The sequence below is a fragment of the Plecotus auritus genome, assembly GCF_963455305.1.
Source record: "Plecotus auritus genome assembly, chromosome: 9".
NCBI lineage: Eukaryota > Metazoa > Chordata > Mammalia > Chiroptera > Vespertilionidae > Plecotus > Plecotus auritus.
The window spans coordinates 6,048,927-6,073,424 of NC_137783.1; the positions used below are offsets into that span (position 1 = coordinate 6,048,927).

At 60.7% G+C, this 24,498-nt stretch overlaps 1 protein-coding gene across 1 annotated transcript in view; it reads right to left on the reverse strand.

Annotated features, from left to right (window-relative positions):
• CFAP46 (cilia and flagella associated protein 46) overlaps positions 1-24,498 on the reverse strand; it is a 65,120-nt gene that overhangs the window by 12,624 nt on the left and 27,998 nt on the right. The window contains exons 28-50 of the mRNA XM_080640879.1: positions 24,275-24,434; positions 22,478-22,683; positions 20,726-20,863; positions 19,870-20,019; positions 17,282-17,430; positions 16,306-16,404; positions 15,244-15,376; positions 14,355-14,501; positions 11,263-11,463; positions 11,076-11,182; positions 9,740-9,916; positions 8,575-8,710; positions 8,068-8,256; positions 7,146-7,334; positions 5,574-5,708; positions 5,296-5,475; positions 4,872-5,042; positions 4,218-4,315; positions 3,778-3,854; positions 3,065-3,195; positions 2,455-2,576; positions 1,867-1,946; positions 221-421 (exon numbers count right to left, since the gene is read on the reverse strand). Of these exons, the coding sequence (XP_080497005.1) occupies positions 221-421; positions 1,867-1,946; positions 2,455-2,576; positions 3,065-3,195; positions 3,778-3,854; positions 4,218-4,315; positions 4,872-5,042; positions 5,296-5,475; positions 5,574-5,708; positions 7,146-7,334; positions 8,068-8,256; positions 8,575-8,710; positions 9,740-9,916; positions 11,076-11,182; positions 11,263-11,463; positions 14,355-14,501; positions 15,244-15,376; positions 16,306-16,404; positions 17,282-17,430; positions 19,870-20,019; positions 20,726-20,863; positions 22,478-22,683; positions 24,275-24,434 (3,376 nt within the window). The remainder of the gene's footprint in view (positions 1-220; positions 422-1,866; positions 1,947-2,454; positions 2,577-3,064; positions 3,196-3,777; positions 3,855-4,217; positions 4,316-4,871; positions 5,043-5,295; positions 5,476-5,573; positions 5,709-7,145; positions 7,335-8,067; positions 8,257-8,574; positions 8,711-9,739; positions 9,917-11,075; positions 11,183-11,262; positions 11,464-14,354; positions 14,502-15,243; positions 15,377-16,305; positions 16,405-17,281; positions 17,431-19,869; positions 20,020-20,725; positions 20,864-22,477; positions 22,684-24,274; positions 24,435-24,498) is intronic.

The window sequence follows — 24,498 nt, forward strand, 5'->3', positions numbered from 1 at the left end:
CGACCGGAATCGAACCCGGGACCTTTCAGTCCGCAGGCTGACGCTCTATCCACTGAGCCACACCGGTTAGGCCAAGAACAATCTTGACAGAACACTGGCACACAGCAGGTGCTCTATAAATGCCTTTCCGATAACTATGACAGGAGTTAACGACCTCGTGTAATAAAAGGAAGCAGTTCCATTTCAAAACGAACCCCCGGCCGGCCCGGGCCGCACTCACCTGCCTCCTCCTGGTGCAGGCGGTTGTAGAGCATCTGCAGGGAGAACTCCCGGGACATGGAGTTGATGGCCCCCTCCCGGAGCGCCAGCAGGCCCTCCAGGGGCAGCTCCAGGAGCTGCCTGTCCACAATGAGGACCACGGTGTCCACGACCTCGGGCTCCACTGGGGGCGGGAGGAAGCTGGCTGCCTGCGTGACCAACCCTGTGGCAAAAGTCACTGCTGAAGCCACTGCCTGGCCACGGTGGCCCCCTGGCAGAGAGCAGGGCCCCAGGCATGTGGCCTCTCTGGGGAAGACACACTGGTCTGATGGTGCAGCCGGGCTGGTCACAGGGGTGTCGGGTCCCTGTGGCCCTGAGGACCGGCCCAGCGTGGGTGGCCACTCCCTGAGGCAGGTCCTGGGATGACGTGGCTCCTCCCAACCAGGGAGCCCCCTTCCAAAGGACCGACACTTGCACAACCCTCTCCTCCCTTAGGAGGCCAGAGAGGGGTCGTGACCTCCGGGGCAGCCCCGAGAGGGCCCTTTGGAGAAAGGCTTTTCCAGGGGACCACGGAGCCCGCGGAGGGGCCTCGGTCCTGTCTCCTGGTAGAGAAAGCCTGCCCTCTCCGACACGCGTGGCGATGCGGGGCAAGGCCCCGTGACTCCGCCTTACAGAGTAAAGACAGGGCCCGGGCCCCGAGCGCGGCTGGGCTCCTCGGATGCAGGGACTTGAGGGCAGCATCTCAGTCACTAAAGTGGCCTCAGGAGGTCAAACCCGGGCCTCGGCGCTGGCGTGTGGATGGGACTTGTCTTCGGACCCTCCATCCTCAGACGGGTGGACGGGCCCCCGGTGGCGCGCAGGACCCTCATCTCTGAGGGTCTGCACCTCGTGCTGTGGGCGTCAGCACCCAGAGTTGGTCAAAGCACTTTTGACAAAGTCACTGCCCATTTCCCTCTGCTCAGCAAGTCTTTGTGGGGGAAGAGAAGTAGATGAATGACGTGCCTTTTTAAAAGAGCAATTTATGGCTCTGGCCAGTTTGGCTCAGTGGTCAGAGTGTGGACCTGCGGACCAAGGGTCTTGGGTTTGATTCCCAGTCAAGAGCACGTACCTTGGTTGCAGGATCAATTCCTAGCCCAGGTCGGGGCGTGCGCAGGAGGCAACCAATCGATGTCTCTCTCACATCCATGTTTCTCTCTCTCACTCACTCTCGCCTTCCTCCCCACCCTCTTCCACTCTCTCTAAAAATCAATGGAAAAATATCCTCAGGCATAGATTAAAAAATAAAAATAAAAAAGAGCTACTTGTGAAATTAGGCACCAGGTGAGAGATTAGGCCCTGGCACACCCCTAACGCACCTCCCCAGCTGTGAGGGCAAGGGCTCTGCCCGCAAAGTGCCCAGGGCCATGAGCCACGGGCACTGGCTGCCCTTAAGCTGACCCCGTGGCCAGGTTGTGACCGAGGTGGCGGGGCACACAGCCTCTGAGACCGTCCCAGCCACCTGTGGTGCCCAGCGCCCGGGGAGACCCTCGGAGGGAGGCCCCGCGGGCCTGCCCGGCAGCTGTCACAGGTGGAGCGAGTCCCAACCCGGCTTCTTCTTCACCAACAGCCATGGAGGTTCCTGGGGGCCAGTGACTCACGGCCTTGGCGCCTCCCTGCCCTGCCCCTCACCTGGGAGCATGGACTGCTTCCGTTCCTTGTCTTTGCCCTTCGCTTTCGCCAGATCCCCAATGGTCGACGAAATGTGTATTCTGAAAGTCAAAGGCACACGTCCAGGTGTTAAGATACTCGAAAACCACACACAACAGGAACGTCAAGCACATCGCTGTGGACCACTTCTCGTTAACGCAGCGAGCGCCTCACAGATGGGGGCCGGGCGAGCGAACAGGGCTCAGGGCCCTCACCGACTGCTGCCCCGTCCCGGAGGTCCCAGGCCCAACCCCGCTGCCTGTTTGCTGCCAGAAATACATCTCAGGCCAGCCCCTCGCCCTGCTGTCCCGCCCACACCCCAGCAGACGGTGTGAGAGGACCGGGACTTCTTCCCAATGGCAGACGGCAGATGGGACAGAGCCGGGCATTCTGGGGGTGCAGAGACCCTCAGGAAGCACAGGGTGTCCTGACAGGAGGTGCAAGTTCCCCGTGTGAACGGGAGCTGAAGGAGAGGGGAGTGGCTTCCCGCCTGCCCGGCCCCAGGCACTCAGCTCCACTGGGTGTGCCGAGCGCAGGCCCCTGACCCCGAGAAAGCACCCAGCACGGGACCTGGGCTCGGGGCAGCGGAGCAGGGAGAGCAGCGGGTGCAGGTAGTCCTCCGTGGCCTTCAGGATGTCGCTGAGTCGCAGGAGAGGGTACTTCTGCCTTTCAGGGTTCACGCCTTGGGATTTCTGTCCAAGCCAGACAGCCCATGATCAGAAGGTGCCAGGGGACCTCATGGGATGCACCTGGTTAGAGCGGAGGGGCGCAACCCCGCTGTGTGGGGACCCGCAGGGACAGGACACTCCGGAAACAGCTGGTGGCCAGGGCCCAGCTCAGCAGCACATGAAGCGCCTTGGACCCACCACCTGCCTTGGGCACCAGAGTCCTTGGGCCCCGTAGACCATGCTCAGTGATGGTCAGTTTCTCCCGCACCCCTCTGAGAGCACCCCTCTTGGGCACCCCCAGCCCCACAGGGATCCTCTGCTCACATCACGAGTATCTGCATCAGACTTGGCTCAGGAATTCAAAGAAAAGCTGAACCCTGTCCAGCAGGGAGGCCGACCTGGGTGTCCCACAGTGCTTGGTCAGTCCCTGCCCAGCACCCCCCCCCCCACCTTACTGCAGCCAGGCTGGGGTCCCGGTCCCCTGACAGCTGGGCTTGGGTCTGGGGCCTCACCCGGCCGAGGATCAGGGCTCTGTCCTTGCTGCACACCTCAGCCTGGCTCTGCTCCCGGAACTGCTGGGCGCTGGCCAGCAGGCCAGACAAGGTGGCCGGGTTCACAGCCACCCGCGCCACCTTGCAGGCGTCTGTGGAGACAGACGCTGCCGCTGCCCCTCACCCGGCCTCGCAGACCCGCCCTTGGTCGTGAACACGTGGAAGTCCTGAGCAAACTGTGGGCACAGGGCTTCTCCACAAGGCTCGGCCGCCTGGGGGCGGACCCTCGCGCCCGGCCAGCACTGGGGTGAGGGACCAACCCCCTAAGGCAGGAGGATGGACCGGGAGGGCAGGGGCCCGAAAGGTTGAGGGAAGAAGGGAAAACAGAAACGAGGCGTTTGAAAGGGGCTGAGGCGGCAGACCCTGCACTGGGTGAGCTCGGGCAGCTGGGCCAGTCCTCTGGCCCCAGGGGCTTCCCCAAGGGTTTGGTCCTGGCTGTGGACAGAGTCCCGGTCCCTCAGGATGAGTTTCAGAGACGGTGCGGTGTCACCCCGCTGGTGACTGGGGCTCCCCACTCTGAGATGCCTCCCACCAGACTGTGCTGAACCTGCCCAAGCCCCGGGGGGGGGGGGTGAGGAATGGGGTGTGGGGGTCACCAGGCCCGCAGGAGGGACATGTGTCTGGAGGTGGCAGGTATGCCTAGCGCTGGGTAAATACCTGCTCCGGGAACTCACCCCCGACTTGGACCAACTTCCCCTTGGTTGTGGGGATGAACTTGGGTTTCTCATAGGCAGCACCATACAGATGGGTCCTGTGAGCAGGAGGGCATGTGCGGGGTAGGGTCAAGTCCAGCCCATAGGGTCCCAGAGCAGCCCCAAGACGCAGCTTCTGTGAGCTACGTGCACCCCCAACAGGAGCACCCTCCCCACCAGCGCCTGGCGAAGTCAAGATGCAGAATTAAAACAAGCCCATGTGGACACAGCTGTGAGCTGTCGGTGGCCTCTGCCGGAGGCTGGGCCAGCCACCTTCTCTCCAGACAAGCGAACTGGTTCTGCCCCACCTAGTGGTGACCCTCAGACACACAAAGGCCCCACTAAGGTCAGGAGATGGCACTGGGGCCTCCAAGACCCTGCTGCGGGTGGGGGAACAGGCATAAGAATAGGAATCGGCCTACCTGTCAGGTGAGTGGTGCAGAGAGAGGATCCGAAAAGTGGGAGGAATCTCATTTAAGTGGTTAAAATGTTGTTCAGTGACAGAGAGATTCTGCCAAGCCTGTATGACAAACAGAGATCAGCGAACCCCTGCATGGTGTGGGGTGGGCTGCTGGCTTCATCATCATCTCTGTTGAGGAGACTACCGGCAGGGTGGGGGTACAGGGGGGTGAGCAAGGTGGCGAGCAGGGTGGCAGCCGGGGTTCCGCCTGGGCTGGGGCTCAGGCAGGAGCTCTGCACAACTCATGGCCACCACAAGGGGGCAGCAGGTGCACACGGAATTACCTGGCTCTTCACTAATAGAAACCTCATCTGCATGATCCAAAGCACACGTGCACCCAAACCAAAATAGTGCAGCCTCTTCCCTGAGCCTCCTCCCGTCTCCACGCCACACACGCAGGCGTGCACATGCACGTGCACAGTCAAGGGCACAGATGCACACGGCTTCGTGTGCACACGCCACCCTCTCCCTGCCATCAGCCCTGTGTCCCTCCTTCCAGCTGCCTGCTCTCCTGCACGCCACCCCTCCCCCCTGAGCTGACTTCTGCTTTCTGATGAAATGAGCTTCAAGTGTGCAGAAGCTGACCAGGGTTCGAGGGCGTCCCCAGCTCAGTCACCTTGGAAATGGCAGCCAGCCTCTGCTCCACGCTGGCGAACTGGCTGGTGGAGGTCCGCTCCTGGCGCTTCAGCCTGTTCTCAAGGTGCAGCAGGGCCGCCAGCTGCGAGCTGCTGGTGTTGGCCGTGGCTGTGAGCAGGACATCCCGCATCATCTCTGAGACTGAGCAGCTCTGGAACAGACCGAGGGAGGTCCGAGGGCCAGGCGCGGCCAGGCTCGTGGGCCCACAGGACATGGGGAAGAGGGGCCTGGGCTCGGGGGAACCTCAGGAGGATGGCCTCTCCTCTAAGTGAGCGCCGTCCTTCACACAGGCCCCAGCCCCAGCCCGGCCTGTGCTGGCGCAGCCACCAGCAGGAGAGGCACAGGGTGCTGGGGCCTCCCTCCCTTCCCAAGGCGGCCGGAGGGTGCACAGAGCAGAGCCACACCTGAGACAGCATCAGGAACTGGCAGGTGGCCGTGGGGTCCAGGGTGCCAATGCACTCCACCATCTCCAGGCTGGCGGCCGCCGCAACCTCCAGGAGGCTGTTGCCCAGGGCGACCTGCAGGCACTGCAGCAGCACCTCGGTCGCCTGGGCCAGGTACTGCTGGGCCAGCACCTTCCTCCTCTGCGGGTGCAGGCACAGGCGCAGGCGCAGGCTCAGGCCCAGGCTGGCTCTTCGGGAGGGGCAGGCGGGGCGGGGCGGGCGGGCGGGAGCAGCTGTACCTTCAGCTCTGAGCTTTTCCTGCTCCTCTCCTCAGGGGCCGTCCTGAAGGCTGGCTGGCTGCTGCCATGCTCCTCGCTGTCCCCGTCGTCCAGGGTTACCTCCAGATACTTGAGGCTGCTGTGCTCTGTTCCCACCTAGGGGACATGCCTCCGTCAGCTGGCATTTGTCGGGACACCGCCCAGCCCCAGAAGTGCCTGTGGGTCAGGCGACTCTGCAGGATCCCCCGAGAGGGCCCGGCTGGCAGGTGCAGCAGACGGGGAGCAGCTCTGGAGAAGCGAGCCCGGGCGGCACAGGCCTCGATCGGTCGCATGCCGTGCCCACTTCCCTTCAGTCCTGGAAATCCGGCTCCCTGGGCCGCAGCGCCCAGCAGCTCTGTGCAGCTGCGACCCATGAGTCAGGTGCCCGCCTGCCCCGGGGACTAGGGGACCATGAGACTTGTGCCAGCCTGTCTGTAGAACAAGCCACCTAATGGGGTTCTTTTGGATGCAGTGGGCCTAAGAGGACTTGGGTTGAGGGGAGGCCTGGGTTTGTGGGGTCATGGCGGGCAGGGGCTGGAGGAACCTGGGCCGGGAAGGAGCTGGGTCTGGGTGGGTGGAATTCTTGAAAGCCCTGCCTGGCCATCTGGGAGTTAGTGCACGTTTCCCCGACAGCCCTCCCAGGGCACTGTTAGCGCCACTTCATGGACAAGCCCCAGTGTGGACGGGCGCACGGGTCTGCCTCTACCTCACTGAGGCCACCTGTGCAGGTGCTCAACAAATGCCGGTTGAACAAGACTCCACAGCTTCACCCAAATGTGAGACCTCTCCTAGGTCCTAGGCACAGAGAGCCCACAGGGGCTGACGGGGCCTGTGAACCAGGCTGGACAGGGAGGCGGGGGCACCAGCTCCAAATCACACGGGGTGCGGAGCCATCTGCCCCGGGCCAGAGGGTTCCTCCTAAGGGTCGGGGTGTGGGGCCAAGCCTGGCTGCACCGGGGTGGAGGAAGGGCATCTGCAGAGGCATTTAGGAGGGTGACCTGCATGGCAGCGCTGTCCCCAGTTCCCTCTAAGGGGTCGTGTGCTCCCATGGGCGCCTGGCTGCTGGGCAGCCTCGCCAGGGGCTCGAGAGAAGGGGGCCTGCGTGACCACATGGCCGGTGGGCGGTGCTCGGCGCTCACTTGGGCTTCTCTGGACTTTGTGGGGTGCAGGGCCCTGCTGCACGTTAGCCCCTGTGCCCAGGCAACTCCAGACTCCTGGGCGGAGAGCTGCTGAGGTCGGGGAGGCACCGTGAGCCGAGACCATGTTTAGGGCTGGGACCGCCCGCCCCCATGTGCCCCTCTCTCCCACCTCCACTTTATAAGGGACAGACAGCTCTTGTCCACAGTCTGTTCTCAGAGGTCCGCCTTTCTCTCCTGCCCCGGGGCTCCCGATGGCGAGACTGCTTCTTGCCTCCAGCCACGCCACCCTTCTTAACTGAGGACAATCTGGGGCCTATTTCATGTCCTGTTCTGAGAGCAGGGGAGCTCGAAATGCTTTGTTTGCGTGGCTGAGGCACAGACGGGTTGGTGCCGAGCTAGACGCGGGAGCACGTACCAGGAGGCTCTCCTCCCAGTAGAATGTGGGGCGCACGGGGTCCACCTGCATGGCCAGCAGGCGCAAGGCCCTGCCCACCAGGCCCAGGAGCCGCGCGCGGATCTCCACACAGCTGGTGCTCAGCGGCTGCAGGCTCCCCAGCTGCGCCAGCACAACATGGGCCAGGATCCGCTTCAGCGTGAACCATCTCTTCAACACAAACCGCGTTAGTGACTCCCCCCTCCCGCCCCAGAAATGCAATAGGCCCACCCTCCAACGCCCCCGGGGCCACCCTGCATGCCCCGGGAGTGGGGACACAGGAGCCGTCTGAGAAACACCCCTCCTCCTGGGGCGGGGGAGGGTCTCCAGGGCTTAGGTTATGGGAGGGTCACTGAAGCTAGCATATAGAACCTCAAATTAGGGCCCAATGACAAGCATGAGTTCGTATCAAGTTCAATTTTAGGACTGTCTTTCATCCATCTATAGTTTCGTCAAATTTATTCGATTCGGAATGCATGAAATCTAAGCAAATGTCTAAAATGGCAGAATGCTTCCTTTGAAACAAATAATTTGCAAATTAAACTTTTTTTTTAAAAACAAAATGTGATTCATCTTATGGACTTTTTCGTACGCTGGCAGAATTGTCAGAGCAAACTCAGAACTCGGGAGGGAGCTCATGTGCTCGGGCAACATCCCCAATGTGACCTGGTTTCATTAGCCAATGAGGTTCCCTCAGATGATCAGGTGTGGCCCTTCCTCAGCAAGGCTGGAGACCCCCCAAGCTTGGGGGCGGCTGGGGGCCGCGGGGGGCTGCAGGGCAGAGATCTGAGGGGCGTGCATTTGTGAGCTCCGGGTCTGGTTCCCACTGGCTAGTCCTCTGCTCGCAGAGCCCGCATCACAGCACGACGCCCACGTGGGCGGGGCGGGTGGCAGCGGTCCTTACCAGGCCGGTGGCGGTGAGGTCGCTCACGCTCCGCAGGTAGTCGGCCAGCAGCTTCTCCATGGAGTCCTGCCGCAGCTCGCGCTCCAGGGGCTCCTCCCAGATCAGCTGAAACATGTCCAGGTACACGTCCACCAGGTTCAGCTTGAGGTGCGCCAGCTTCCTCGCCAGGGGCGTGTTGACGTTCTGTAACTGACACGTTTGGGGACCAGTCAGACCCCGGAGCCTCTGGGAGGCTCAGCGTCCGTGTGCTGCTGTGATGAGGCATCACTGACGTGTTGCTGTTTTCACAGACAGAGACACCCAAAGAGCCATCACCACCATGAAAACAGTGGACGTCCCCCTCACACCCCACATTCCCTCCCTCCCACCACCTCGCTCTCCCTGGGCCCCAGCTGGGTCCCCTCCTCCCGGTGGCCACAGGGAGCGTGGGCAGTGCAGGCCGCCTCTGCTCCGGGGTGACCGCAGGGGAAGACCAGTTGTGGCCCCGGGTCCAGGACACACACTTACGTCTTGAAGGGCCAGGAGGCTCTGGACACTGTGCAACAGCTCCTCCTCCTCGGCCACAGCGCTCTGGGCCAGATCGTAGGCCTCCAGGTAGTACGCGGTCCTTTGCTCCTCGTCCGGCTCTATTTGGGCGCATAACCTGCCCAGGACAAAGGGCGGGCGGCAGAGATGTCAGCGTGGTGCGTCATCAGCAGCGACAGAATGTGCAGTGTGACTGTACTGTGCATGTATTAGTGCTTAGCATGTGTTGAGGCGATGTTATACACGTACAGATATTGTCAACATATCCGAACACGACAGAGTGCAATCGCCTTCCTATCTTAGGGACACGGGCGCCGGGCACCTCCCACCAGGCCCAGGGGGCTCTGCAGTGTCGGCTGACTGTCCCCTCCTGTCCCCAGGAATTCCTACAACGACCATCTACATCGGACTGACATTCTATACATGTCCAGGTCGCTTTCCCTCATCAAAGCTGTTTTAACACCTTACAGGCGTGTCATGGAGCGTGTGGGTATCCCAGGGCGGGAAGGGGGAGTTTCCTGAGGCTGTGCTCATCTCTCTGCGGGGCTGTGTGTGAACACGTGTGCATGGGCGGGGTAATGTGTACACACGCATGTGATATATGTCTGCACGTGTGAGATGTGGCTGGATGATGTGTGTGGGTGTGTGACCCGCATGTGGACACTGGAGGCGGGGCTGCTGCCTGTGGTGTGGGTGGTGGGAAGGGCTGTGTCTGGGGTGGGGTGGGGGCGGTGAGGTGTGTCTGTGTGTTTGCGGAGACTGAGCAGGTGGGACATGAAGGTGGCAGGACAGGAGCGAGGATACCCGTGACGAGCTTTACTTGAGGGGCACCCAAAGTGGCTGCACACCCCCATTGTGGGCGTCCCCAGGGGAGATGCAGGTGGCCACAGGGCAGGGGCCAGGAGGAAGCCCTACGGGGCTGATGACAACGTGACAGGGAGGAAAGCTGGCCACGGGGTGGGGGGGGGGAGGAGGGGCAGCATGAGGACCCAAGGATGGAGAAGGGCCTGTGCAGGGACTGAGCAGGGCTGGTGCCCAGCATGGGGCGCCCGGCATGGGGCAGCCGGCACCAGCGCCCGGCAGGGGCCTGCAGGGGCCTCCAGGGACAGCTCCCCGCCACCGGCGGGACCTGCGGCCAGGCGCTCACCTCTTTAACTTCGCCCGCTCCAGCTTTATGTCCACACAGTTCTCTTTGTAGCCACAGTTGACAAACTTTTCCTCAATTTCCAACAAGCGATCATACAGCTCGCTCAGCAAAAACGGGAATTCAGAAGGTTCGCTGTCCACCGACTCCTGGGCGACTTGGATTCGGAGGTTCAAGCTCCTGTGGGGGCAGGAGGGACACTCCACTTCCGGTTCCACTAACACGTGGCCGACGTGACACCGGCCGATGGGACACGGCCAACAGCTCTGGGATGACATCAGCCGTCCCCGTGGAGCCACCAGGGCCTCTACCTTTCACCCCCGATGCCAGAAGGAGCACCTTTCATTTCTCGAAAACCGGAAGTCACACAGCCACGTTGTTCAGTCACAGGACAGTGCAGCGAGAGAGCCCTGCCCCCCCCACCCCAGGTGTCTGTTTGGAAAATCAAACCCTCCTCCAAGGACTACATCGGCGTGCAGAGGTGCGTGTACCCAGACAGGAGGCAGGAGGCGTGTGGACTAAGTGGTGGACTCGGGGTGGGCACGAGGGGTGCCCCAGCAGCCTCTCGCCAACACAGAATGAGAACTTGACAAAGAAGAGGCAGAAAATAGAGAAATCCAAAATGAGACAAAATCCCTGTTGCTTTGGCCAATGACACAAAAGCGGCTTCTTCCAAACAGTCAGATACTCGGGATTCGGGGATTCTGAGGTCAAGGAGGAAACAAACAGACCCCAGGGGTGACCTGGGTAGAAGCTGTAAGAGAGAGGCTGTAAGCCTCTCTGCCACCACACCACCAGAATAATGGCTCAAAACCCAGCCGAGAGTCTGAGAGGCTAACAGGCCCGGGGGAAATAGCGCTGCTGTTCCAAGTTCTGTCCCCAGAGCATGGGCCGCGGGCCCAGGGAGGTGGAGAAAGCCTGGTGCTGCCTCCGGGGATGGACAGGGGGCTCTGGACACCAGCCAGAGCAGAGGAGGGAAGGCGGCTGAGCCCCAACCCAGCACAGCCCTGCCGTGGTTGGAGGTGCACCCCCACCCCCACCCCCAGCGCCCAGCCGGCGGTGCCCGTCCCTCCACCCAGGAGAGGCCGCAGGAAGCCCACGCATGCTCACGGGCAAGGAGGGCCATTCCCTGGGAAGTTAGGAACGAGACAAGGCCACCTGCATCTTTGGAAAGAAATACACGCTGCTCCGAGGGGCCCAGAGCCTGCGTGGCTGTGACAGACACGTTGTTCCTCAGAGGGGTAAGGGGTGCAGTTGCTGGAGAAGGGGGACCGCATGGTCCCCGCTGTGTGAGTCCCTGACCTCCGCCGGGCCGCGGGCATGCTTCCACAGAAGCTACCTGGCCTCCAGGTCTGTGGCCATGAACTCCAGGATGGGTGCGCGGTTGGGTCGTTGTATCTTGAGCACCTTGAAGACCTCGATGAGCCTCTGGAACAGCTGGCAGGCCTGGGGGGCGCACACACTGGCGTCAGCGGGGCCCCGGCCCGCGGCCCTCTTTGCTGAGCACAGCGCTGGCCTCTCCTCACCATCACTTCTTTCCCTTCCTTTTCCGTGGACAAGATCGTGTCTGCCAGCGTCAGCGTGGACCGGTACCAGAACTCCTCGCCGCCGCCCAGGCGCTGCGCACGCTCAATCATCCTCCTGGCTTGGCCGTAGTTTTTCTCCTTGTTGGCCAACTGTGCCAGCAGCTGCAGGCATTTGGCTTCTGCACAAGGGTCCTTAAGATCCTAAGAAAAGACAAACATACATGGAGACAGGATGGGGGAGCGAGCAAGAGAGAGACTGAGACAGAGACAGAGATAGAGAGACAGAGAAAAGAGATGGAGAGACAGAGACAGACAGAGACTGAGGTGGAGGGACAGAGGGACAGAGACAGAAAGGGGGACAGACAGGAGTGCAGCAGCTCCGGGCAGCAGGCCTTTCCACACCTGCGTCCTGCACTGGGCGCCTCTCTGACCCTAAGGCACCTGTACGCTTGTCCCGGGCACAGGGTGGGCTTGAGCCTGCTGTGCTAACACCCACCTGCAGGACTCTGGACCGTGGTCAGAGCCCTGGGAAGCCCCCCTCAGCAGCGGCTCCAGCACCCTCCCGCCATCCTGAGGCATGGCTTAAGGGCTCCCCCGAGGCCTCGGCCCCCAGGCTGGGCGTCACTGTCCTGATGCCAGTCCAGGGCTGCCTCTGTCTTCCACGCACCGCACATGTCAAAGGGGTGTGGGGTGGGAGGGTGGGGCAGGGCCTCGCTGGCCTCTGGACTGAGCCAGGCTTTGAGGCAGGGAGAAGCCCGGTGGCTGGGCCTAGAGAGGGCAGCCAGCATGCAGCTCAGAGGCTGACGGAGGGAGGCCGGATGGGCTCAGACCTCTCATCCCAAGAGCCAGGGCCCCCGAGGGGCCAGCGCAGGCTCGGGTGCAGTTGCGGTGGGACAGTGGCTGGAGTGCGGAGAGGAGAGGTGGGCACAGAGAGAAGGTGGGTATGAAGGCCGGGCACCTGCTCGTAAAGGAGGGACAGCGCCGGAAGCTGGTGGGTGCAGCGGGAGGGACCGGTGAGAGCTGGGCTGCTGTGAGGACACAGGATGGGAGCAGGTGCAGCCTTCCCCAGGAGAGCATGGAGGCAGGGCCCAGGCCCTGCAGACACCCAGGGAGACGTCCCCAGCCGAGCTCACCTGGCTCTGAGTGCTGAGCCTCAGGGAAGAGCCAGAGGAGGGCAGAGCCCCAGACTCTCAGACATGAGGTGGCTGGTTGACGGGGTGGCCTGGGGAAGAGGCTGAGACAGAGCAGCCGAGAAATACCTGCCCACACCTGTCCCAGTGCCTGACCTGCACACACCTGTCCCAGTGCCTGACCTGCACACACCTGTCCCAGTGCCTGAGACCTGCACACACCTGTCCCAGTGCCTGAGACCTGCACACACCTGTCCCAGTTCCTGAGACCTGCACACACCTGTCCCAGTGCCTGAGACCTGCACACACCTGTCCCAGTGCCTGAGACCTGCACACACCTGTCCCAGTGCCTGAGACCTGCACACACCTGTCCCTAATGCCTGAGACCTGCACACACCTGTCCCAGTGCCTGAGACCTGCACACACCTGTCCCAGTGCCTGAGACCTGCACACACCTGTCCCAGTGCCTGAGACCTGCACACACCTGTCCCAGTGCCTGAGACCTGCACACACCTGTCCCAGTGCCTGAGACCTGCACACACCTGTCCCAGTGCCTGAGACCTGCACACACCTGTCCCAGTGCCTGAGACCTGCACACACCTGTCCCAGTGCCTGAGACCTGCACACACCTGTCCCAGTGCCTGAGACCTGCACACACCTGTCCCAGTGCCTGAGACCTGCACACACCTGTCCCAGTGCCTGAGACCTGCACACACCTGTCCCTAATGCCTGAGACCTGCACACACCTGTCCCAGTGCCTGAGACCTGCACACACCTGTCCCAGTGCCTGACCTGCACACACCTGTCCCAGTGCCTGAGACCTGCACACACCTGTCCCAGTGCCTGAGACCTGCACACACCTGTCCCAGTGCCTGACCTGCACACACCTGTCCCAGTGCCTGAGACCTGCACACACCTGTCCCAGTGCCTGAGACCTGCACACACCTGTCCCTAATGCCTGAGACCTCCACACACCTGTCCCAGTGCCTGAGACCTGCACACACCTGTCCCAGTGCCTGAGACCTGCACACACCTGTCCCAGTGCCTGAGACCTGCACACACCTGTCCCAGTGCCTGAGACCTGCACACACCTGTCCCTAATGCCTGAGACCTGCACACACCTGTCCCTAATGCCTGAGACCTGCACACACCTGTCCCTAATGCCTGAGACCTGCACACACCTGTCCCAGTGCCTGAGACCTGCACACACCTGTCCCAGTGCCTGAGACCTGCACACACCTGTCCCAGTGCCTGAAACTGAGATCGGAACATCGGGAGGCTTTGCTGGTGCCACTGAGTCTTTACACGTTTATTAGGGACTTTTCTCTCTCTGGAGTTCTTCACAAGTGACCCTCCCAGGGAATACACTTCTGAGTGCTGGACGGACAGATAGACCACCAGTCTGCGGCATGGAAAGCAACTGACGCTGGCAGGAGGGACGCACACCTGGGCCTCCACTCCGTCCTGGATTTTCCCCCAGGACATCTTCTCGTGGGAGACACAGCCCAGGAGGAAAAGCAAGGGCCCAGCTGGAGAACGAGACCCCAGAGAGGCCACACCCCCCGCACTGGGAAAGGTGTGTGCCGGTCTCAGGCTGACCCCCGAGGAGTGAGAACGAGTTCATGGTGGGGCGGCGGGGGCGGGGGGGCCCGTCTGCCCTGGAGGAAGGAGCCCGGGGTCCCTCCAGGTCCTCACCCTCACCCCACACGCACCACTGAGACGCCCAAAAGAACAGAACGGGACCCTGCAGTGCAAGAAAGGAACCCACGCAGCAGGAGCAGGCCCTGCAGGGAACTGGTCAGTGGGTGCGGGACGACCAGGAAAGTAGACAAGGGCATGAAAGGCACTTTCCACAGAGAACCACACGCGTGTTCGAGACCCGGAAGACCCCAATCCCGCTTCCAAACAGCCAGGCGCTGCCGCAGGGTGCGTGCGGGCGGCACAGGTGCAGGGCGGCCCTACCTGGAAGGCCTGCTGCGCCTCGGACAGGAGCAGCCGCGCAGGCTGGTACAGCTCCATGTCAAGCAGAACTTCCGCTTTGAGGGTCCACAGGAGGGGAAAGGACGTGCCTTCCAGGCCTCGCCCAGTCTCCCCGTTTATCTTCAGGATCTGTAACACACCGAGCCGGCTCTACTCTGATGTCCAGGTCTGTGCCCGACGCCCGAAGCCCAGCTTTCCTCCTGGGCACCTGTCTCTTCTCACCCAAGCAAGCCACCCCCAGCTGCCTGAGCTGGTTCCTGGGCCGGCCCTGCTCCCGCCCGTGCTCCGCGCTCTGGGCCCCCTCTCCTGGCCCAGGCAGCACCCTGGCCGGCGTGGGACAGGTCGCTGAGCTCCAGCAATTCAGCAAGACCACAAGGGCCCCTCCGCCTCCTGGTGCAGGTCCCACACAGCCCGTCCCCAGCAGGAGCCTGCACACTCCAGGGCCTGTCTGGCATCTTCCCACCAAGTCTCCAACATGGTGGCTGTGAGTGCTTTCCTAATGGGCGAGCCCACGGGAGGGGAGCCCACGGAGCAGAGGGAGCGTGGGAAGTGGTCAGACCACGGACGCTCTCTGGCTGCGAGGGCCCCGCCCTTCCTAGCCCCATGCTCTGCACCCCTCAGTCTGCACCCCTCAGTGCCACCCAGCTGTCTTCCCTGAATCGCTGCTCGCCCACCAGGGCCCTTTCTAGGTTGGTCTGTAGTCTCGTCTTCCCCGGGGACCACCCTGGAGGGGACACACGCCATCCGTCCCCGGAGTTCCCAGGACACCGGCGCACGGGGCTGTGGGCGCAGCGCAGTGGGGACAGGCACCGAGTCAGCTGCAGCCCTGTCCCCCCAGGGCCCCCCGCTGGGCAGGGCAGAGCCCAGCTACCTGGTCCTTGGCCACGAGGGGCCGCACCTCCCCTGGCAGCACGGCAGGCACGGGCTCAGTCAGCGTGGGCAGGCTTTCTTCCAACAACGGCTCCCTGGTCTTCTCCTTCCTCAGGGCGATCTCCTTCCTGCAGCTGACGCAGTGAGATGGGCAGCATGCTGACGCAGCCGCCAGTGACCAAGAAACGCCTGGCAACGCTCGACTCCGCCAGCAAGCCAAGCGCTACGACATTCAATGTCTGCAAGAGGCCGCCGTTCTCGCGCGTGTTGACAAAGATTTTTATTTTTATTTATTTTTTAAAAAATATATTGTGTTGATTTCTTACAGAGAGGAAAGGGAGAGGATAGATAGTCAGAAACATCGATGAGAGAGAAACATCGATCAGCTGCCTCCTGCACACCTCCCACTGGGGATGTGCCTGCGACCCAGGTACATGCCCTTGACCGGAATCGAACCCGGGACCCTTCAGTCCGCAGGCCGACGCTCTATCCACTGAGCCACACCGGTCAGGGCTTGACAAAGAATTTTAAAATCCCCGCGACTTAGCAGCACCGCACAGGACCCCCAAATCCACGCTTCTCGCCCATTCTCTCTCCCACTCCAGACTCAAGCATCCAGCTGTGGGTCTGCCTCCTGCCCTGGACGTCCAGACAGAGCCCCACCGCCGAGATGGGTGAGGCTCCTGTCGGGCCCGCCTCCCCCGCGTGCCCTCCGCATGCCCGCTGCCCTCACTTTCACCTTCGCCGCTGCACCCAGACCCATGGACGATCTTGGTCCCTTGTCTACCGTCCCAGCCTGGGAGATGCCCGTGCACAGGAGGGTCAGTAACTAAGAAGCTGCACCCCAGCAGAGCGCCCCAGACCCTGATTCCCTGAGCTCTGTACCCCTGGGTCCTCCCAACACCCACTGTCCGGGCATGCTGGGCAGCGGGGCAGCGGGGGCCGGGCATGGAGGGAACGCAGCCGAGAACAGGGCACCTCGGCCACGTGGCTCCTTCTTCCTCGCGAAGGGGTCACGCGGAGCCTCGGCAGCAGGACACAGCTGGGCCCTGGCCGCACGCACCTGGACTGCTCCGCGTCCCCGATGTAGGCCTGTCCCACTGCGTCCTCGTGGAGGGCAGCTGCTTCTCTCAGCTTCAAGTCGGAGCAGACCAGGGCGAGCCTGGGGAGGGGACGGCAGGAGCTGTTACACGGGACACAGCAGGCCTGTCGGGCCACACTGCGCTCCGTGCACTCGAAAGAAACACACAATTGGATGATATTTTCAATAATTTTTCAAGCTAAAGAAAATTACTAGGGAAAAGGAAGAGGTGGCTCTATCAAATTTCAGGTAGAAAAAAACTGGCACATTCATTCATATCGTTGTAGGTTCCTATAAATGCAGGTTCCCAATCTTGGGGCCACCCTGTCCGAGGTGTAGACAAGGCACACTGGGCGGCGCCCTGACCACCCATCACCGCCATGTGCTGCTTTATTTCTTATGAAAAACTATTTAAAACACTGTTATGGAAGTACAGTTGACATGCAATATTACATTAGTTTCAGGTACGACATGGTGATTTGACACCGATGTTCCTTATGATGTGATCACCTCCCTAGTCACACAACCAACCATCTGTCACTATGCCAAGTTGCTGTTTATTTTTATTTTTGCTAATCCTCACCTGAGGATATTTTTTCCACTGATTTCTAGAGAGAGTAGAAGGGAGCGGGGGAGAAAGAGGAAAGAAAGAGGTGGGGGGGAGAGAGAGAGAGAGAGAGAGAGAGAGAGAGAAACATTGAAACATTGATGTAAGAGAGACACCGTTTGATTGCCTCCCACACACAGCCTGACCAGGTCCTGGGATTGAACCTGTGACCCAGGTACGTGTCCCTGACCAGGAATCGAACCCAAGACCCCTCGGTGGGAGGACTGATGCTCTGACCACTGAGAACACCAGCCAGGGCAGTTGCTGTTTATTTTGAAAGGCTTTGAAGCCCACAGAGAAGTCGCACAAACCCTACAAAGATTTCCCTGAAAGGGAAGCAGGGATACCGACCGGAGGTGGTAGAGATCTTTGAGGCTCTTGCTGTCCACCACGCAAGCTGAAATCAGGACACCCAACTGCAGGACCGGGATCGTGAGCTCATGGAGGGACATCTTCTGCAGGGCCTTGACCAAATGGTCCAGAAAATACAAAGTGTACGTCTGCACGAACACACAAAACATGGAAGGTCAAGGGGAGGGAGGTTGGCCGCTTGCTCACAGGGTCTTTCTTCAGAGAACGCTGTCCTCCTTGGTGCCACGCACCGTGCCTGGCTCACAGCAGCTGTTCCACAAGTGTTTGATCAATGAACGAATGAATGACATGCTCTCTTCCTCCCCTCCTTCATTAACAGCTATCCTTTCGTCATGTGCAATTACCTAGACCCACCACACTCAAGTATAGTTAAAGATTCTCACAAGCAACAATCCATTTATGAATTTATTCAAATTAATGTTTTTGTTTCATTTATTTTTCCACTAAAAACTACCAATCCATTAAAAGCAAAATTTTTTTCTTAAAAGAATTTCTTTACGTACACACACAACTAATACTTCTTATAATGTTGCACTAGATTTGATAAAAATCATTAGTCTTCGGTGGAAAATTAGAAAAGTTGGATGAACTATTTTAAAACCCTACTTAAAAGCACTGAAAGAGTGAACAACACTGAGAAAACTTACTGGGCCAGGACCTGGAAGAAGGCAGGTGTTCGGGGACCCTGACATGTTGGGGTGCATTTGCCATGGGCTGTCTGCTGATGGAAGAGGCAGCCAAGAGGCTGCAGGGTGCCTCTGACTTTGTTTGTAGGGTTGAGGGCCCCCGAAAGCTAAATGCCCAGGTTGGGTCCCCACAGGGCTGCACCGGACGGCTAAGGGTGTGGAGGAGTGCAGCCCCCTGGGGGCACCACCCCAGCCCAGTGGCCCTGGGTGGCCGGGAGAGACTGATAGTTGATGATGCCTGGTGAGGCCGGTCAAGAACAAGGGGTGGGAGAGACACAGACATCTCGCAGACCCTACACACACTGAGAGATGATAAAAGGGCGTAAGAACAACATGAAGCCAAAATTAAAATTTTTTATATTAAGTGGAAACATCCAAGAAAAACACAACCCACAAAAATCATCACAAGAATAGGACTCTGAAGACTTTTTAACTATTGAGTGAATTGGCTCCATCATTTTAAATCTTCCCAAATAGAAGCTCCGGGCCCAGAAGTTCATCCGAACCAGTGGGGCAAGAGCTTGTGGGGCGAGAGCTCATGGGGCGAGAGTACAGCAAAGATGCCAGTGCTGCCCTAAATCTGCGACTCCTCGCGATCGCAGCCAGAACTCACGGGGTTTCAGTGGAATCAGAGCCGCCGACTCGGGAGCCGGCCAGGAGACTCGCGACCAAGGGCCACGCTCCCCACTGGCACGCGCAGGGTCTGAGCTCAGCATCCAGACTCTGTGACAGAGGCATGTGGGCCGGGCTTTCGCCTCGTGACAAATGAGGCACCTCAGAAGGGGGAAACGGCTCTTCCCCAAACCCACACACACCAATTTCAAGTGGGTTGCAGGCCCGGCCGGTGTGGCTCAGTGCTTAGGCATTGACCTATGAACCAGGAAGTCATGGTGTGAATCCTGGTCAGGGCACATGCCCGGGTTGCAGGCTCAATCCCCGGTAGGGGGCGTGCAGGAGGGAGCCGATCAATGAGTCTCTCTCATCATTGATGTTTCTATCTCTCTCTCCCTCTCCCTTCCTGTCTGAAACCAACACAAATATATTTTTAAAATAAATAAAATGTGGGCAACGGACTGGACAGGGGACCACACAGAGGACACCATGGCCACAGGCATTGCGAGGTGCCTGGCCTCGCTGGGGCCACCTGCGCAGCCGCCACGCGTCCACCAAAGGGCCACAGCTGAGAAGGTGAGCCACAGTTTGGTGAGGATGTGGCAGCAGGAGCCCCTGCTCCCTGAGGGGTGTCACTGACACAGCCACTGTGGGCGGCCCTTTGCGATGCCCACTGCAGCTGAAGGCACACATCCCCTGCGGCCCACAAACCCTGCTGGTGGGTGTGCCCTCCAGACACGTGGGCACCAACCCTCACAGTGGCCTCACCTGAGGACGCCACCCCCTGAAACCACCCAAATGTCCATCAACAGTGGGAAGGACATGGGGATTGTGGTCCCGGCGGGCAATGGAGCGCTCCAAGCAGAGACCAAACCACAGAGCCACGGGGGAGCCCCAGGCCTGCCACCACATGACCCTCAAGATCACACACGAGTGACTCCACTTTTTAAAGCGCAAGAAACACGCAGAATCACGTGGGCTGAACGAGGCCCCCAAAGTCACCAGGTGTGCCCCCCCACTTCCCTGGGACCTGTGCGTGTGACTTCACGTGGCAAAAGAACTGTGCGGGCCTGATTAGACACGGGTCCCGAGGAGAGAGATCATCGGATGTAGTCACATGGGTCCTCAGAAGTGGAGGCAGAGGCAACACTTCCCCGAGACCAGCCCCTCCACGTGCTTCTCCGCCCGGGCATGGTTCACACGGCCGTGAGGCGGGAGTGCCGGCGGCAGCGTGGCCCCCAGGCAGGGACAGCTCCTCGGTTTACTCACCGGCCTCTGGATGCTGGATACGTTCACGGTAAAGTTGCTCCTGTCCTGTCTGAACAAGGCTATCACCTCTTCCGGGCAGAAGTAGGCAGCCCACGCCTCCACGCTCGCTGGGGGCTCCTCCACCTCTTTGCCGGAAAGCGGGGTTTGGCCCTGTGAAGCAGGAACACAGGGTCTGCTTTACAAAGTGGAGCTGAAAGTTCCCGTGGGAGTGTGGGCAGACAGGTGGGAGCGGGGAGAGCGCGTGCCGGAGCTACATCTGATTTTACGTCCAAAACTCGATGGGACATCCATCCCTCCTGGGAGAGGGTGACTTAGGCTCTGCCCCGAGCACCGCGACCAGTGCCGTCACACGCCCTCACTCAGGAAACGCTGGCGCCGAGCACAGGCGAGGGCCCAGCTCTGTGGGGCAGAGCAGCCTGGACAATGCCAGGCGGTGGCAGGAGCACGGCCATGTGGACAGGCAGACGCTCAGGTGAAAGGTCGGGGGGTGTGGGACAGCCCCCTGCGATGGGAAACTCAATGCCCCTCCCACCCACAACCAGAACCCAGAGGTGCCTGGGGGTCACCTTGCAGGGCCTTTGATCTGAGACTGCTCTGGTGTGGGATAAACTCCAGGGAGGAGCCAGACACGCCCCCCAACCCCCCACCCCACCTCCCATTATGGACCTAGCTCCCCGGGTTGTGTGTGAGAGAGAGATCACTGCCTCCATTCTGCAGAGGAGGAAACTGAGGCACAGACACACTCATCGGGCCCACAGCCTGGGGCGCCGAGCAGTGTCCGCACAGGGGCTTCCCCCCGCCCCCCCCCCCCCCCCCGCCCCTGCTGTGCTGCCTGCACCTCTGAGAAATGCGTTACCTGCTTCAGGTCTTTGCTCTTCTCTCTGTCCCTGTCCTTGACCTTCTCCCTCTCTTTTTTAAGCAGCAACAAATTGGAACTAGCTGTTGCTGCGATTTTACTTTCTGAAAATGATTTTTTTGCTGTTAATAAAGAAACCTGGGGAAATGAAATAAAAATTGGCAGCATTAAGAACAGACACCCGTTCTCACCTTCCTCCCAGTCACTCAGATCCGAGGGGCGGGTCAGCCTGCCATGGCCTGGCCGGTGAGCCGGTGGCAGAGGTGGCCACAGCGTCCCCGGGTGGGACACTCGGGGCCTCCTCAGCACGTGGGGCTTCCCCTCAGGACTTGGGGCCAGCAGGGACACGGGGTGAGGGCGATCCTTGAGGAGGCTTTACAGTGAGTGAGCCTCCTGTCCATGAACCACCCCGGGGTCCCCCAAAGGGTCTCACAGAATCCTGGGCGGGGCGGGGAGTCCTTCCCGTGCTTCCTGCTGCCAAGGGGCAGGACGGGGCCTGGGGCAAACTTGCCCTCAGAAACAAGGCCTGTCTGGACATAGCTGCCCTGCTGGGGGCACTGCCACAGGAGGTCCCCAAGAACACAAGGCCACCCAGAGCTGCCGGGAAGGGGGATGTACAGAGGTGGGGGGAAGGGGTGCGTGGGTGGGGAGAAGATTCTGGAAGCCCAGCAGCAGGGGCTGCTGATGGTCTGAACGACACAGGCTTCGACTGACTGCCCACTACCCACAGCAGTGTGGGTGAGCCTGGCGGGGAGGGGGTTCAGAGAGGGGCCGACTGGAGGACGCAGCATGACGGAGTGGAGTGGACAGGGACAGGGCTTCAGGGAGACACGCTGCACACATCTTGGTCTTTTAAAAAATACACACACACACACACACACACACACACACACACACACACACACATACTAGGAGCCCAGCGCGCAATTCGAAATCGCGTGGCGCCGCCCACCCTTGAGTCGCCGGTCCAGCCCTGCCTCACTCCCCAGGCCCCGGAGCAGCCATGGCTGCTGCCGGTCTGGCCCTGCCTCCCTCTAGGCCATCGAAGCAGCCCCGGCCGTGTGCGCAACCTCCTCCTGTCCGGTCAACCCGTTACGGCATCCCAGTTAATTAGCATATTTCTCTGTTATATGCACTGAGTGGCCAGATTATTATGATCTCTGAACGCATAATAATCTGGCCACTCAGTGTGTGTGTGTGTGTGTGTGTGTGTGTGTGTGTGTGTGTGTAATATATATATATATATTAGAGCCAGGTGCATGAATTCGTACATGGGTGGGGTCTAGCCAGCCTGGCCAGGGGGAGGGGACATGGGCAGTTGGCCGGCCTGCCTGTTGGTCAGACTCCTGGTCGAGGGGACCATTTGCATATTAGCCTTTTATTATATAGGATAGACACTGAGTGGCCAGATTATTATGCGTTCAGAGATCATAATAATCTGGCCACTCAGTGTATATAGATAACTTTATTGATTTTAGGAGAGGAGGAGAGAGAGAGAAACATCAATGATGAAAGAGAATCATTGATTGGATGCCTCTTGCACACTCCCCAGTGGGGATTGAGCCCGAAACTGGGCATGTGCCCCTGACTGGAACCGAACCTGGGACCCTGCAGTCCGCAGGCCAGCACTCTATCCACTGAGCCAAACCAGCTAAGGCACATCCCGGGCTTTAGAGAACCTTTGGAAGCAGCAAAACTGAGCCCCAGCCTGGTCCCCGGAGGAGCGGTGCCCGCCTAGCGGCCGCGGCCCACCTGCCAGATGTGCCGGAGGAAGGCGTAGGCCATGAGGCAGTAGTCCTGGTAGCCGGCGGCACTCGGGGTGTCCATCAGGGCCAGCAGGATGTGGGCGCGGGCCAGCGCCTCCAGCTGCCTCACGTTCCGCACCTTCTCCAAGGAAACCACCCCCAAGTCCCCAGACTCCAGCCTCTCCGGGGTCATCTGCATGAACGAAGACTCTCCTGCAAGAGAGGGCGCCCAGACTCACGTCCGCAGCCGTGGCCACTTCCTCACTGCCCTTCTCCCAGGCCCCGGGGGTCAGAGGGCGAAGTCCTTTTCCAGAAGGAGCGCCCAGCACTCGCCGCTTTGGCTCCGAGGATAGAATGTCAGCCTGCGGACCGAAGGGTCCCGGGTTCTATTCCGGTCAGGTTGCAGGCTCCTCCCTGGCCCAGGCCCTGATCAGGGCTCATGCAGGAGCCAACCCATCAATGGGTTTCTCTCACATCGATGTTTCTCTCTGTCTTTCCTCTCTCTTCCACTCTCTCTAAAAATCAATGGGAAAATATCCTCAGGTGAGGATAAAAAACAAACAAACAAAAAACAGAAGGTGTGCCCACATGCAGGGCCCAGGGCTTCTCCTCCGAAGGGAGACAGCAGGCCTGACTTCTGGGGCACCGTGGCCACGGCCAGGCTGCGAGGAGACACCGGTCCCAGGCCCAGGGTAGGGGGTAGCTGCTGGCATCTGCGGCTCTGGAGTCCCTTTTGGGGTTGGGAGCGATGGAACCTCCCCTCCGCGGGTCACCCTAGTTGGTCTGAGCTTGCCCTGACGGGGAATCGAGTGGACGAGTCCACGTGCTTCTAGTGCAGACAGGGGGTCGCCCTTTTCCAGGGCCCCCGAATCTGCAGGCCAGGATGGAGGCCGCCTCAGTGCTGCAGCCCGGCCCGGGCAGCATCCTGCGGCCTGTCTGGGGGGGCCGTTCCCCTTTTTGGTGTGAGAGCACTCTTGCTGGAGCAGGACCCGGGACAGGAGCCCAGCAGCCACGCTTCCCGCTCTGTCTGCTGGGCGTGGCCACTGTCCTTTTGCAGGTTGTCTGTGGTGGCCCCGGATATCCACTGCTCACCTGCCCCAGGCCCTGAGTCCTCAGGTGGCCCTCAGCCTTGCTGACAGCAGGGGCTCAGGACCAGCCTAGGCGGGGGGAGGGGGGCTGAGGAGGTGGGGGGAGGGAAGCGGGGAAGGAGGCCCGACCTGCCAGCACCTGCGGGCGGCACCGCTGATTCTGTCAGAGCCCCATCTCCTCTCTCCACGGGCTCCTGGCACACATCATGCTCCCCACAGAGCAGGCTCCTGTGCTTGGGGTCACCTCTCAGTCCCCCACACAGTCCAGGAGAGGCCACTCTCCCACAGGAAGGGGGACTGGTTTCTCCGAAACGCTGCTCCCTCCAGGACAGGTCCCTGGGGCAGGCCTGTCGGCATCTCCAGGGAGTTCCGCAGTCCCTGGCCTCCCCCAGATCTGCCACGTGGAGCACCCGCAGTTTGTAAGCCCCCCCGCCCCCCCACCGCCGCCAAGGTTGTGGCGACAGTGAGGCTGTCCGGGCTTCCCACCCACCAGCACCCTGCTCAGCAAACCCCACCTCTGACCCCAAGCCAAACCCCTCTGTGGCCGCCACATACTGTCCTGGCCAAGCAGCCTTGGGGGTGGCCTGGGGCTGGCTCCATGTCATGACCTGGAGAATGCGTCTCCCCTTTACCACCGAAGGGCCCGCTCTCTGCGCCGGAGGAGACAGCTGAAGGGACAGCGTGCCCAGGAGCCATCCCTGGCCCCGTCGCCTCACCTGCTGGCTCAGGTGTGTCCTTGGAAGGTTTCATCCCCAGAAGGATGTCGATGGCCCAGTTCAGGTGGAAGGTCACGTCCTCAATGGGGAACTGCTGGTAATACAGCCACTCGCTGAACTCCACGATGTAGTCGACTTTGTGCCACGCGCTCTCCGGCTTCTTTGGGATTAAACAGAAAGGGGGTGGGACGCTGCACCCCCCACTCAGCACCCTGATAGGGCAC